Source organism: Macaca mulatta, chromosome 18, assembly GCF_049350105.2.
Source record: "Macaca mulatta isolate MMU2019108-1 chromosome 18, T2T-MMU8v2.0, whole genome shotgun sequence".
NCBI classification, from domain to species: domain Eukaryota; kingdom Metazoa; phylum Chordata; class Mammalia; order Primates; family Cercopithecidae; genus Macaca; species Macaca mulatta.
Genome location: NC_133423.1, coordinates 70,550,690 through 70,567,001, shown reverse-complemented (window position 1 = coordinate 70,567,001; position 16,312 = coordinate 70,550,690). Strand labels below are relative to the sequence as shown.

Below are 16,312 nucleotides of genomic sequence, written 5' to 3'. Positions count from 1 at the left end.
TTTTCACTTTTCACATGATTTAATACTTGTATCTTTAAAATTTTCCAGAACTGTTTACCCCTGTAAGTTCTGTTTCTTACGTGCTCAAATGTGTAGGGTAAGAGATAATGTATGGCATTCACATCATGACTATCCAAACATCAGTAGTATAATGTGTTACCAATACTTTTTCCCATTGAGAATCTCAAAGTCTGTATAATATCTAGTATTTTATTTTAATTTATGGAATGAGGAGGAGTAAAATCCTTACTAGTGACTGAAAACAAAAGCAGAAAACCTTAGTCTTACATGAAGCCCATGAATGGGATTTAGTGGTTTGTAGACTCACCCAAAATTGTATTAATAGGTAAAGATTTTGACATGCATTTCTCTGGAGGAGAGCCCATAGCTTTCCAAAGAAGTCTGTTATCCCCAAACAGTGATTATAACTCAGTTACAGCCATGGAAGGGGCTCTGTAAGCTGTGATTCTCAGTATACTTTGGGTTCATAAACCTGTTTAAAAAGTCTAATAAAAGGCCGGGCGCAGTGGCTCACGCCTGCAATACCAGCACTTTGGGAGGCCAAGGCGGGTGAATCATGAGGTCAGGAGATCGAGACCATCCTGGCTAACAAGGTGAAACCCCGTCTCTACTAAAAATACAAAAAATTAGCTGGGTGTGGTTGTGGGCGCCTGTAGTCCCAGCTACTCGGGAGGCTGAGGCAGGAGAATGGCATGAACCCGGAGGCGGAGCTTGCAGTGAGCCGAGATGGTGCCACTGCACTTCAGCCTGGGCGACAGAGCGTGACTCCATCTCAAAAAAAAAAAAAAAAAGTGTAATAAAAGTTTCCAAGTGATTAAGTGTAATTTTAGAGGTTCTTCAATCCTCCACAACCCATTCTCAGACTTCTTTTTTTTTTTTTTTGTTCATTCTCAGACTTCTTGAACTTAGTTCTGCTCTTCGGTGCCTGGAGTTTACCTCTTTAATTCTCTTTTGTATAACTTTCTATTTTTTGCTTTGGAAATATTTTTTTACTGATTTTTAAATTTTAAATATTAAATTATAATGGTCATTTTGTGTGTTTTGCTCCAAACTTGGTTTACCACTTCTAAATGATGTCAAATTTTAACTGCAATTCATGATAACCAGCTACACAATAATCTGTCAGCTAAGATAGTTCAGCATATATAGTGTTTTAATTATCAAAGTTTTTCCTACTTCTAAAAATTGTTATCTGGCTGTTCTTCATTAACTGTTTCATTAATAAATACTATTGATACTGAACCTGAGAGGTTCCACAAAGCCAAAGTGGTGCCCTCATTAGGGTATATTTCTTTTCTCTTTGGTTTTTCCCTCTTGTGTTTCCTCTTTGTAGCACTTCCGTTCTGTTTTGATTCTATTTCCCAGATAGTAATAGTGTGTCTACCTCTCAAAATACCAAAAAGCTAGCTGGGCATGGCGGCATGCACCTGTAGTCTCTGTCAAGGCCAACCTGGGCAACATAGCAAGACCTCATCTCTTAAAAAAAAAAAAAATTAAATTAAAGCTGCACATTTGAGATTTAGAAAAGTGGAATTTCTATTTGTCTCTAAGAGCATGATTTTCTTTAAAGAGGAGTATCTTCATTTGATTGCAAAAGTTTCTTTTGAGTATTTTCTAAAGAAAATATATCAAATTATGCAAATGTAGAAATAATGTGAATTTAACTTTCAGTGCAATGCGTGTTTTACTATCTAAATTACCAAGACCATGGATTGTGGATGAGAAGAAAGATGATGGTTATACTGCCTTACATCTGGCTGCCCTTAATAATCATGTAGAAGTGGCGGAACTGTTGGTACATCAGGTAAGAAAAGAGTTAAATAATTCTCTCTCTCTCTTTTTTAAAACAATTTGGGACCATTGCCATTCATTTATTTATTGCTTTATAAATTGCCTGTTAGTAGGTTCCAGTAAAACCTCATGATGATGAAAATTCAGATATAATGCATATTCTGTCTTCTGCCCAATACTTCTTAAATGCAGGATGGTAATGTGTGTGTGAGAGTGAGTCCCTTAATTCCCAGGATTTCCTGTGCACAGTCTTCCTGGATGGGTGCTACAAAATGGGCATCAACTAACAGAGATTTCCCAGAATGGCTGCCACTGTTATGGAAGTATCATCAACCACAGCACCAAGACCATCTGTGTTGATAATTAAACAGTGTGGCCAGTTGTCAGCAGACTGCAGTTTGTAGCTAAGATTAGGGGATTTATTTCATAACTACTGCTGACCCCTGGAATTTATGACTTGATAGCATTACAGACTCACCTTAGTCATTTCATTCATCTCAGAATAGGATGACACTATATTTTTATGAGATTGGATTTTGCAGGGAGCCTATTTTGTGGTTTTAGGATATTTTAGTAATTTCAGCAAATTTTTCATATGCTTCAGTAAAGCATATGCCATATAGATGCACTGAAATTACCAAAGAATTATCTGTGGTTCCTGACTTCAAGGAATTTATAGTCTAGTTAAGAAGATGAAACAGAAAAATTTAGCAAATAATATATGTAATTAAATACCAAATTATAAAGTATACATTCCAAAAACTACAGAAATTTAAAGAAATATATCAAAAGTTAAGCTACCCCCCCACTACTTTAAATCTTTACTATTAAAATTACTACTCTCTGTTAATTATGATAATTCCTTTTTATTCAAAAATCTAAGTGAACTTGTAACACTATCTTGATGTCTTGGTTATTGTTGCCTTGTAGTAAGTCTTGAAATCAGATAGATTAAATCCTCTTTCTTCTTCTTTCTCAGGATTCCTCTAATGTTCTAGATCTTTTGCATTTGCATGTAATTTTTTGTTTGCTTTTGAGACAGGATCTCACTCTGTCACCCAAGCTGGAGTACAGTGGCACAATCACGGCTCACTGCAGCCTTAACCTCCCAGGCTCAAGCAATCCTCCTGCCTCCCAAGTATCTGGGACTGTAGGCATGCGCCACCATGCCTGGCTTTTATTTATTTATTTTTTCTGTAGAGACAAGTTCTATGTTGCCGAAGCTGGTCTCAAACTCCTGGTCTCAAGCGATCATCTTGCCTTAGCCTCCCAAAGTGCCACCATGCCTTGTCCATATAAATTTTAGAATCAGCTTATTAGTTTCTATTAAAAAGTCTTTTGGGAGTTTGATTGCTCTTGCATATATTAGATTTGTTCTTCAGTAAGCTTTTGCGGATGCTATTATAAATTGTATTTTAGCTGGATGTGGTAGCACGCCCCTGTAATGCCAGCTACTCAGGAGGCTGAAGCAGGATTGCTTGAGCCCAGCAGTTGGAGGTTACAGTGAACTGTGGTAACACCACTGCATTCTGGCCTGGGCAGCAGAGCGAGGCCCAGTCAATCAATGAGTCACTCAACAGAATTGTTTTTACATTTCAATTTCCAATTGTATATTGCTAGTAGATACAAATACAATTTTTGTATGTTTTCCATATATCCTGTGACCTTGCTTAAACTTATTCTAGTATCTTCTCTGTGGATTACTTAGTATTTTCTATATAGCAATCATACAAACCAAAAGAATAAAAAATGCAGAAGTAGAACCACACATGTATAAACAGCAACTCAAATTACTTAAGAAAAAAAGAACCATACATATATAGTCAATTCCTTTTTTTTATAGAAGTGCCAAAGTAATATGGGAAAGGATTGTTTCCCAAAAATAGGGCTAAACCAAGTAGATATCCATATACCAAAAACAAAAAAACCCAAACAAAAAACCTTGACTTTACTTCACAACTTATCCAAAAATTAAATGGGTCATAGACCTGAACATAAAAACTTAAACCATAAAACCAGCCAGGCCTGGTGACTCATGCCTGTAATCCCAGCACTTTAGGAGGCTGAGGCAGGAGAATTGCTTGAGTGTAAGAGTTCGAGACCAGCCTGGGCAACATTGTGAGAACTCATCTCTACTACACACACACACACACACACACACACACACACACACACACGTGTGTATATATATATTTTAATTAGCTGGGTGTGGTGGCATGTGCCTGTGTCCCAGGTACTTGGGAGGCTGAGATGGAAGTATCACTTGAGCCTGGGAGGTTGAGGCTTCATGCCACTGCATTCCAGCCTGGGTGAAGAGGGAGTGAGACACCATCTCCAAAAAATAAAAATAAATAAAAGGACAAATATAAAAATGGTCAAAAGATTTAAACATCCACTTTACTAAAGGAGATGTACAGTTAGCAAATAGGCAAGTGAAAGTGTCATTGGTGATTAACAAAATAGAAATAACCACAACCAGATACTACCAGTTGCCCACTAGAGTGACTAAAATTAAAAGACCAATAAAACCAAGTATTGGTTAGGATGTGGAACAATTAGAATTCGTATACAGTGCTGGTGTTTTTTTAAAGCAGGCACTTTGAAAAGCAAATTGGTGGTTTCTTACAAAGTTTGACATAAATTTACCATGTGACTTAGCTATCCCACTACTAGGTATGTACTCAAGAGAACATTGGACACCTTTCTAAGCAAATACTTGTACTGAATGTTTGCAGCAGTTATTATTAGCCCCATACTGGAAGCGAAGCCAAATGTTAATTAAGCTAGTGCCTGGATAAACAAATTGTGCAAATTGTGGTGCACCCACGCAATGAATACTATTTAGTGAAATGTCAATGCTGGAAAAGCTCAGGAAACTTAAAGAAAATCCCCATTGTTCACATTTATATGAGAAATAGACATGATAAAAAATTAAGCTGACACTCGGGAGGCTAAGGCGGGAGTATTCCTTAAGCTCAGGAGTTTGAGGCTGCAGTGAGCTGTGTGCCACTGCACTACAGCCTGGGTGACACAGTGAGACTCTCAAAAAAGAAGAAAAGAAGCTGAGATCAGGTGCCCTCTGACCACACATCAAAGAAACATAGTAAAAACAAATGAGAAATTCCCATCTTGAAGAATATAATATAACATTACCAAAGTTTCAGCTCCATATACCCCTCCCCAGTATCAGAGTTGTAACCAGAGGGCATGCGTGGTTCTAAGACCTAAACGAAATGATCAAAGTTTATCTTTTGAATCTTCAGCTCTTTTGTTGATCTCATTTTTTAAAAATTTAAAATTATGCTAGACATTTGCTAGCCATTTTTATATGTTATTTTTCTTAATCTTCACATTAACCCTGTGAAATAGGTTTTAACTGTCACCATTTTGGAGCTGAGGGAATAGATGATGGAGCTTTGACCTAGGTCCCCAGACTCCGAGGTGCACTTATTTTGTGCCTCAGTCTTTTTCTTCATCAGGGTTCAGCTTTTCTCATATGATTCTTTGGCTGCCCTAGGATCTGGGGTAGGACTTTCTGCTTACTTTAATGCATACTTTTATGTACGAATTAAGCATTGCCTTCTCACCTAAAGCAAAATTTCTTTTCACAGATTGAGGAAGAGCTCAAATATGCAGCAAGGGGAAGTGAAATTATTAGGTCATTAAAGTAAATCTAAATCCAGTGTGCAGACTCATTAATGTAACTTTTCAGGGAATATTTACAGTTCTAAGGAGTTAATTATTTCCATTGCTTTATAGTGGAGATTGAAAGAGATCTGTCTTTGAACTGTACTGTGCTTTGTCCTTTTTAACTGTTCTTAGATGGAATTAGCATAATAAAGATGATTTTTAAAACTTACTGTTTTACTTTGGAAAGTTAGTTGCCCCATCCATTTTTCTACTTTAACAGCAACTGTTACCATATGAGAATAACCTTACAGCAGCGGAAGGAGAAAGTAGCCAGCAGTGTTCGGTGTTATTTATTCCTTATGAGTAGTTAGTTTTCATGTTCTTTACTGTTTTCATGTTTACTTTACTTTAACCATTTAAAATTTGTTCTTCTTGTTCAGGGTAACGCAAACCTGGATATCCAGAATGTGAACCAACAAACTGCCCTACACCTTGCTGTTGAACGACAGCATACCCAAATTGTTAGGGTAAAGTATTGACATACATTTTAGCTTACAATTACATTTTAACCATACAGATTCTTAGAACTTCCTGAAAATTGAAATGATACAGTGTTACATGTCTCAAAATGGCATAGTTAGATGTAAGTAAATCTGAATACAATGTGATTTGCCAAGACACATAAGACTATATGCTTGAGATTGGTTTCTATATATAGATGGTACTTTTCTAAAGCTCTTCAGTAAGTATCCTAGAAAGGATTAGGGAAATTGGTAAAGCACCATAAGCAAAGTTAGAATAAACTTATATTTACTGCTAAAGTAATCTATTGAAATGTCAACTATGCATTTTTATTTAAGGGGTTGTAGTTTAGCAAACACTGTTCACATTTATTGTTATTTGAAATTCCTCTTGCTATCCTCCATGGCTTTCCTCATGACCATACATTTGGAGAAAATTTACCAAAAGAAATGGAATCAATAATAACAGTTGCTTGTTTGTTTACATAATAAAAGAATTTTGAACATTATGATTTGGTCCTGGTGGAAGTGCTTGACATATCTCAAGTCATATATCTAAAGTTAAAAAGAGAAATAAAGTCCTAAATATCCCCCCATTATCATCATCTTAGAGTAGATGAATTAAGTAACATATTGATTCTCATATATTTTTATTTTCTCTAATTCAATATATTTAAATAACCAGAACACATCAGTCTTTGTAAGGAGCCACAGGGTTGGAGAAGAATAGAAGGCAAAAGCATAAAAATGATTAGCTTTAGTGGTAACTTCTTCAGCAGGTCCAGGGTGCTCTCACCATTACTTTAGATATGTTGAAGTTTCTTATGTATGTGGACACGTTACCAATATGAGACATCTTTCTCTTTTAGCTTTTGGTCCGTGCAGGTGCCAAGCTGGATATTCAGGATAAGGATGGGGATACTCCTTTGCATGAAGCTCTAAGGCATCACACTTTGTCTCAGCTACGTCAGCTCCAAGATATGCAAGATGTGGGGAAGGTGGATGCTGCCTGGGAGCCATCCAAAAACACAGTGAGTAAAGATCATCTTTCATTCAGTACCAGTGGAAGAACCTTTTTATGCAAGATCTTATATTTACTGGTAATCTAATCTGTATTGGATAAAATATTTTATCAGACCTACGTACTTAGAAACTTAGTTTATGAACTTAGTCAGTACTAACTTATTGCTCCACATTTTTACCAAAAGTTGTTCAGTTCTGTTGTTGTTGTTGTTATGGACTCTCACTGTGTTGCCCAGGCTGGAGTGCAATGGCTTCATCTCTGTTCACTGCAACCTCCCGGGTTTAAGCGATTCTCTTGCCTCAGCCTCTCAAGTAGCTGGGATTACAGGCGCCTGCCACCATGTCCAGCTAATTTTTGTATCTTTAGTAGAGACGGGGTTTCACCATGTTGGTCAGGCTGGTCTTGAACTCCTGACCTCAGGTGATCCACCTGTCTTGGCCTCCCAAAGTGCTGGGATTACAGGCCTGAGCCACCACGTCTGGCTGTTCAGTTCTTTTTGACATCAACCATTCATAAGTAGATATGTGGTGGTATCTTACTGTGGTTTAATTTGCATTTCCCTAATGACTATTGGTATTGAGCATCTTTTCATTTGCCTATCACCACATGTATTTTACAAAGTGTCTGCTCAAATCTTTTGTTCATTATTTTGTTGTGTTTGTTGTTTTCTTATTACTGAGTTTTGAGAGTTCTTTATGTAATCGGAATACAAATTCTTTATATGTGAATGCACATATTTTCTCCCAGTTGGTAGGAGATTTGTCTTTTCATTCTTTTTTTATTTTTTATTTTTTGAGACGGAGTCTCACTGTGTCGCTCAGGCTGGAGTGCAGTGGCATGATCTCGGTTCACTGCAACCTCTGCCTTCTGGGTTCAGGTGATTCTCATGCCTCTGCCTCCTGAGTAGCTGGGACTAACAGGCGCCCGCCACCATGCCCGGCTAATTTTTTGTATTCTTTTTAGTAGAGACGGGGTTTTGCCTTGTTAGCCAGGATGGTCTCGATCTCCTGACCTCGTGATCCGCCCGCCTCTGCCTCCTGAAGTGCTGGGATTACAGGCGTGAGCCACCACGCCCAGCCCTTTTCATTCTTCTAATAGTGATTTGGAAGAGTCAAGTTTTTTAATTTTGAAGAAGCCTAATTTATCAAGTTTTTCTTTCATCATTTATGTTTTTTTTTGTGTTCTGTCTGAGACATCTTTGCCAAACCCAAGATCACTAAGGTTTTATGTTTTGTACTAGAAGTTTATAAAGTTTTAGCTGTTATGTTTAGGTCTATGATTCTTTTTGAGTTAATTTTTATATATTGTGTGACGTATGGATCCAGGTTCATTTACTTGTGGATATCCAGTTGTTCCAGTACCATTAGTTGAAAAGACTGTTTCTTTTCTTTTTTTTTTTTTTTTTTTTTTTTTTTTTGAGACAGAGTCTCGCACTGTTGCCCGGGCTAGAGTGCAACGGTGTGATCTTGGGACACTGCAACCTCTGCCTCCTAGGTTCACGCGATTCTCCTGCTCCAGCCTCCCAAGTAGCTGGCATTACAGGTGCACACCACCACACCCCACTGATTTTTTGTATTTTTAGTAGAGATGGGGTTTCACTGTGTTGACCAGACTGGTCTCGAACTCCTGACCTCGTGATCTACCGGCTACAGTCTCCCCAAGTCCAGGGATTACAGGCATGAGCCACCACACCTGGCCGAAAAGACTTTCTTTTTCTACTGAATTGCCAGTGTACTTTTATCCAAAATCAGTTAATTGTTTATGTGAGGATCTCTTTCTGGATCATGTATTCTGTTCTATTGGTCTATGTTTTTAGCTATTTCCCCCAGTCTTGATTACTGTCTACATAATACGTGTTGAAGTCAGGTAGTGTAAGTCCTCCAGTTTTCTTGTTTTTTCGAAGTTAATTTGACTATTCTAAGTCCTTCACATTTCCATAAGAATTTTTAAATCATTTTTAAGAGGGTAAAAAGGTTCTGAGACCAAAGTGTTTGAGACCTCTGCCTTATTTATGACCATGGGTAAATTCTCTTAGCTCTGTGTGCCTCTTTTTTTCTCATTTTAAAATGGGAAGAGGAGAGCACTTACCTTGATAAGGTTGTTGTAAAGATCATGGAAAGTGTGTAAAATAATACTTGATCCATTTTAGACACTCAATAAATGTTAACAATTATTGCTACTATTTTCACATAAGATGATGAGAAGAATCTCAGATAATATGATCAGACCCTAATTTGTCTCATTCTCTATATCTTGGCTCAGTTCCTAGTCATTGATTCTTTTCTCAGTTTTCTCTCCTGTCATTGTTTCAAGTTGGTTGCTAACTGCTTCAGAGCCAAATTAATTAGTATCTCAATCGGAAGTCCCACTTTTGAGTTCCGTTGGGCTTAATTGACTTGATTTGGGTTATTTGTCCATCCCTGTACTAGCCACATAGGTAAGGTAGAGATATCTGACTGGATTGGGCCATTTTTGGTCCACCCTTGCAGCTGGAGAATGTAGGTCCACCTCTACAACTGGAGAAAGCATACTTGTGTGTATGCTTGAGAAAACCGGGGTAGAGCGGTGGGGAGGGAACATTAGGACTGGAAGTCACAAATTTCCAACACACACACACACACACATATATGTGATGGCAAGAATTGATGGCAGATTCTTAGAGGGAAAATCATGACTCTTTTTATTTTATTGCAGTTAATAATGGGACTTGGTACCCAGGGGGCAGAGAAGAAGAGTGCAGCATCTATTGCCTGTTTCTTGGCAGCCAATGGCGCTGACCTGAGCATTCGAAATAAGAAGGGCCAGTCGCCACTTGATCTCTGTCCTGATCCGAATCTCTGCAAAGCACTGGCAAAGTGTCATAAGGAAAAAGTCAGGTTTGTATAATTTATTATCATAAAACTTAATATTCTGTACAGAAAATATCATGTGGTTTCATAATGGAGGACGTGGCTACTTGAAGATGTCTTTATCTTTGCTTTTCCTGTGTCTTTTTGTTGACCCTTTCGTCCCTGAAATTTTTCTTCATTGAAGATTTTTCTGCAGGCAGCTTGTCTCTTATTTTATGCCACATTCCACACATTATTAAGTGCAATGCTCTATACTTAATAAGTTCCAAGAAACTAAACTAGTCTGATCTTCTGGTACTCCCATGTGTTAGAGGGATTTATAAGAAAAAGTCCTCTAGCAAAATTGCTTTTATTAATGTTATATGTATTTTAAATTGTATTTATTTTTTATTTTATTATTATTATTTCTTAAAAATAGGTCTCGCTGTGTTGCCCAGGTTGGACTTAAACTCCTGGGCTCAAGCGATCCTTTTGCTTCATCCTTAGTAGCTGGGACTTTATGCATGTGCCACTGTGCCTGGCTCTGTATTTAAAATTTAAATAGAATCTTCCTAAGAGAGGCAACTTACACTCTGTGAACAGGGTATATATCTCACACAAACTCTGTAATAAATCTTAGCACCCTGCTCAGTGCCTGACAGGTGCACTCAGTAACTATCAATGGAGAATTGACAGAATTAATACATGAATGCAACACTTCCTGGTGGAGTTTTCTCTAAAGATGATCATTTCACATTTGTCTCTTTTTCTGAAAGATATGTCAGTGATTTTAGTTATTATTTATGACATAACTGATTTCCTTATGAGATTTTATGGCTGTACAAAAAGGTACACATCTCATTGCTTTTTTTAATCTGAACAGTGCTGTGCAACTGTTGTTGCCCTTTATACCTGGTTCTTGTCACTGAAATTTCAGTAGCTGTTCCTTAACCTTAGTGTTCCTTGCCTCTCTTTTAATTTATGTGTAGTGATGAAATATTATCTCTTTGGAATCTGTGCATAGAACTGTGTTATAGAGGAAATTAATATAGTGAGGTATATACATTTCTTTAAGTGTATTCTTAAGGAACATTAAATTCTATTACAAAAAGAGCATGCATCGGCCAGGTGCGGAGGCTCACACTTGTAATCTCAGCACTTTGGGAGGCTGAGGCAGGTGGATTGAGGTCAGGAGTTCGAGACCAGCCTGGTTAACATGGTGAAACCCTGTCTCTACTAAAAATACAAAAATTAGCTGGGCGCACGCCTGTAATCCCAGCTACTTGGGATGCTGAGACAGGAGAATTGCTTGAACTGGGAGGCGGAGTTGCAGTGACACAAGATCACACCACTGCACTCCAACCTGGGCAACAAGAGCAAAATTCCATCTCAAAACAAAACAAAATAGAAAAGAGAATGTGTCTATAAATATAAAGATACAAGGCACTATAATTACTGCAGTAATAACTTTTAAACAATGGGGTCTAAGATGGACCCTCTTTGTGTACGTGTGTGTATGTGTTCATGAGTTTCTGAAGATTGTGGTAGAAACAGGACATCCCTTTTCTGTAGCTGTAGGTGGTCATATGTATTTCTGTGCCTTGTGTCTGTGTTTACAGATGCATTCTATCTTTCTGTAATATAATTTTATATGCCTTAAGGATACACTTAAAATGTCAAAACAGCAGCTGAAGTGTTATATTTTCCAAAGTGCCCTATCTGTTGTGGACTCTGATGACACTTTGTTCCATCTTTGGTTAGGATAAATAACATGGGGGCTGGTGGGGATTTTTGTTTTATTCCTATGCCTTCCTTTGCTGGTTCTATATAGATACAACAGGTTCTGAGCAAAATTTTGTTTATGCTAAGTTTTTTTTTATTGCTGTTTTTTATTTCATTGTTAGAAGATTCATCCTTTTCCACTGGGTGAGTGTTCAGTTTGAAGTTTGAATTGTGTTAGAAGTACCTAAAGATGCAGAGATGTATATAAACACAAAAATTTAGTGTTTCACATACAGATGTTAAAGCTTAATTCTTTTATATGACTTTTTATGTATACTAGTGATGCTCCAGGTGTATTTTTAAACATTTTAATTAGTGAATTTGTAATAAGATAGGCTTGATTTGAAATACTTTCTTTTGTTAGTGGTCAGGTGGGTTCTCGGAGTCCTTCTATGATTAGTAATGATTCTGAAACCTTAGAAGAGTGTATGGTGTGCTCAGATATGAAGAGAGATACTCTTTTTGGCCCATGTGGACATATTGCTACCTGTTCTTTATGTTCTCCACGAGTCAAGAAATGCCTCATCTGTAAAGAACAGGTTCAATCCAGGACAAAGGTAAGATATATTTAATATAGTATTTTGTCATTTTATGCAGTTCTTTGAGACTAGAATTAATAATAAGATTAAATGACGTCATGCATCTGTGTAATTTTGCTCTTCCAAACAATGATTTAAATACAGGAATATATAATTTCTGTATTTATCAGGAGATCAGAATTTCTTAATTTATTGCTGGTTTACAATCTTGCTTATTAATGTACTGATTTGCTAAGTTAATTATTATCTGAGTTTATCGATACACCATTTTTACTGCCAAATTTTTTTAGCTGTTTATGTGTTCCCTTCATTATATCTAAAGTATGGTAAAGTTAAAATTATCTGCCATTTTGCTTTCAAAGCTCCCTGTAACCTAAAGATAGATTTATTCTACTTTGGATTGTAGTTACTTGTATGTTGCACTTTTTTTGAAGTACACAAACTGTTTTGTATTCATGTTTGTAAAATACTTAATTCATTTATTTGGTAGATTGTCACACATTCTAGATTTGATTGTTTTATCAAGTTGTTGTTTAACTTGCTGTCTTCTGTGTTTCCTGTAAGCTGGAAGTTAGATGTAATAGTTTGATCAGGGTCTGCTTAACATTTTTGGCAAGAAAGCTTCACAGTTGATGCCACACACTTTACATTATGTCCCATCTGAAGGCAAATAAAGTCTTGTCTCCCTGTAATTAGTGATGGCCAAAATCTATATCTGCTCTGAACTTTTTCTCTCTCTTGACTCCTTTTGCTTTTTGGGAAGTATAGTTCTTTTCTGAGTTTTATTGTTTCCCATGTAACTTAGTGCTTTATTATAACTGTACCATATTACTAATTTTGCTTTACTGAAATAATTTATTTTTTAGTTTTTCAGTACTCAAATGTGTGTGTGTGTTGCATATAAAGTGAAATTTGAGTTTCTTACAAATGTTTCTCTCGAGGTGAATAGTTTAAACCAAAGAGTATGTTGGTTTTGAAGTAAAAACTCATGGAGTTTATATTTCTTTTTCCATTCCCTTCTTTTTATAATCTTTATTTCTGTCTTGCTATTTATTTTTTCTTAAGCTATTCATTAACCATCATTAATAAGAAAGGAGCTGTTAGTAATTCTCATAATGAATTAGCTGGCAGTGACTTAAAAGGTGTTGCCTTGATACTGCTTCTTCTATTTTCAACCTTCTAAGCCTGGGTGGTTTTTATGATCCAAATTAATGTATCTTTCATAGAATTTTTGGCACAGGAAAAAGCACAAGGAAGTTAGTTTTGATAGGAGATACTGGAGTGCTTGTATGTATGTAGCTGCTTGATCAATTCATAAAGCTGAGAAGGGTGAACTAATAGCACTTACTGTGTGCCAAACACTGTGTTGGCATTTCATTTGTATTAAATAGGTGTTAACCCTGCTTAATAAATTAATGTGAATCATTCTACTTGGCATTTATAATTTGCTTTAGGTGCCTGCTTACAAAGTAATAGTTTGGGAAAGAATATAAAAGAAGAACAAAAATTTAAGCCATTCTTTTGTTTTTAGATTGATCTGTGTATTCTGCCATTGTGTTTGAAACTTTTTGTTAGATTAAACCCTGTTTCAACAAACCTTTATTGAACTCCTGTTTTATAGTCAAGACAAAGATGTATATAATAATCACCTGCTAAAAATTTGTAGTCTATTGGTAAACTATGACTTATATATAAGCTACTCTGTCATATTGGGTATTATAGGTGCTTTAAGAGAGTTATAAACTGAGTAGGAGTTTAGAGCCTCAAGTTGTCAGAAGCAGAGTCTTAGCTATGAAGTTATTCTTACAAAAGCTGTGGCTCAAAGAAATATACTGACAGCTGGTTCTTGAATGCAGGTCTCTTGATTCTTAAGCCCCTGTTCTTTTCAGGTGCATAGACAAAATTAAGAATGATGTCTGCAAGGGACAGTTGATGGAACAGAGAAAGAGAGAGGAAAGAGGAAAGAATATGCTTTCATTCTTTTTCAGACCTTTTGAATATAGTTATTTCAAGAATTAATAGGCTTGCAATTTGATTTTTAAATATAAAAGTTTTAAATCTGTAGAAAAGTAGAAAAACTATTGATACACCCACCCAACAGATTTGCCAGGTTGGTTGTAGAGCCTTTGACTATGAAGAAATAGTGACCCCAAGTGGTTAAAGGATAATGAACATCTTCATTGAAGAAAAACAAATTACAGTATTTGGAGGGTGGTATAAACAAGCATGGGATCCTTTTCTGTTAGAGAAATACAAAGAAAGAAATTAATTGAATTAACATGAACTATTTCTGTTGAAATAGCAAATATACGTTTTAAAAAATGCTAGCAAGGAAAGTGGCAAACAGGCAGTCTCTAAACTGGAGTCTAGGAGGCCAACCCGGCTGTATGTACAAACATGACACAGTATGCTTTGGTTTAGTGACTCCACTCCTGGAAGTCTAACCTGAGGACATAATTCAGGAGGAAAAGGTATGGCCACAATTTTTTTCTTACAATAGGGGAATAGGTACAGATATGGTTTTTTTTTTTTTTTTTTTTTTGAGACAGAGTCTTGCTCTGTCGCCCAGGCTGGGGTGCAGTGGCCGGATCTTAGCTCACTGCAAGCTCCACCTCCCGGGTTTAGACCATTCTCCTCCCGAGTAGCTGGGACTACAGGCGCCCGCCACCTCGCCCGGCTAGTTTTTTGTATTTTTTAGTAGAGACGGGGTTTCACCGTGTTAGCCAGGATGGTCTCGATCTCCTGACCTCGTGATCCGCCCGTCTCGGCCTCCCAAAGTGCTGGGATTACAGGCTTGAGCCACCGCGCCCAGCCACAGATATGGTTTTTAGAGCAGTTGGCTATATTATTTTAAACTCTTTAGAAACAATTCAGACAGAAAGACAAATGCAGTGGAAACCATTTTAAAAACCAACACGTTATATAGAAAGGAGAAGATAATTATTATGTATTAGGCACTGATTTTATATATTACACATTGAACTACTTTATATCTATCTGATTTACTCTTTATCACCCTGTGAAGGATTATTCTTTATTGTTTAGATAAATAATGTTGTAGCCCAACAATGTTAGGTAATTTGTTGGTGTTGGAGGTAGATTTTGAATCCAGGAATGTCAGTGTCTTGATCAACCATGTCTTACTGCATTCCACTTTTTCTATACTTACATAAATTCTGTGTGCATACTGAGGTGTAAGTTGGGAAAGTCCATAGAGAGAAAGAGAGAGAGCATGCGTACATGTATTTGGTTGTTTGGGTGATGCTGTAGGTGAATAGTAGTTGCCATTTTTGAACAGTAATATTAAGTGACGCCAGAGATGGCTAAATGTGACTGTGTGTTAGAAGGGAGAATAGGTGAAAGACAGATGAGTAGCCAAGGGCTGTGGGGTGGGGATACAGGAAGCCAGAGCCAAGGTAATTAATAGTTAAATGTCCAAGCTCAGATTAAGTGGACATGAAGAGGAGGTGAAAGTGAGGGAGATTATGGATAGGCTGTGGAAGTCTTGCTAGAGATCAGGGAGAAAGAACAGCCCAAAGCCGTGGGCTTCAGGCAGCATGGGAACTGACCAAGTTCTGGAAAAGGGCACTTTAAGGTAGAGTATCTTAAATGTGGGTAAACAGAAAAATCCCTCTTGGATTTTAGCAATTTGGCTAGTCTAGCTAGATTTTTATTAATATTAGAAATCTGTCTTCTTTTAGTCATTTCTTTCAGTCATTTCTTTTTTTTTTTTTTTGAGATGGAGTCTCGCTCTGTCGCCTAGGCTGGAGTGCAGTGGCATGATCTCGGCTCACTGCAAGCTCCGCCTCCTGGGTTCACACCATTCTCCTGCCTCAGCCTCCAGAGTAGCTGGGACTACAGGTGCACGCTGCCACGCCTGGCTAATTTTTTGTATTTTTAGTAGAGATGGGGTTTCACTGTGTTAGCCAGGATGGTTTCAATCTCTTGACCTTGTGATCCACCTGCCTTGGCCTCCCAAAGTGCTGGGATTACAGGTGTGAACCCCTGCACCCGGCCTAGTCATTTCTTATTTTACTACTTTATTTGTTCATTGTCTTTTTTAGTTCCCCCTCAAAAGTAGTTTTTGGGGGAAAAAATATTGAAGCCTCCAGAGGCTTTCTCAGAGGAAGTGGAGTTTTTTTTTATTCTATATTTTAGGACAGATAGGGAGATGAA

General features: G+C 37.2%; 1 protein-coding gene across 2 annotated transcripts in view; it reads left to right on the top strand.

Moving 5' to 3' along the window:
• Positions 1-16,312, top strand: part of MIB1 (MIB E3 ubiquitin protein ligase 1) — a 128,039-nt gene that overhangs the window by 99,377 nt on the left and 12,350 nt on the right. For both annotated transcript variants that reach the window (XM_015121656.3, XM_001092086.5), the window contains 5 exons: positions 1,693-1,825; positions 5,883-5,969; positions 6,833-6,994; positions 9,682-9,863; positions 11,962-12,154. In XM_015121656.3, the coding sequence (XP_014977142.1) occupies positions 1,693-1,825; positions 5,883-5,969; positions 6,833-6,994; positions 9,682-9,863; positions 11,962-12,154 (757 nt within the window). The remainder of the gene's footprint in view (positions 1-1,692; positions 1,826-5,882; positions 5,970-6,832; positions 6,995-9,681; positions 9,864-11,961; positions 12,155-16,312) is intronic.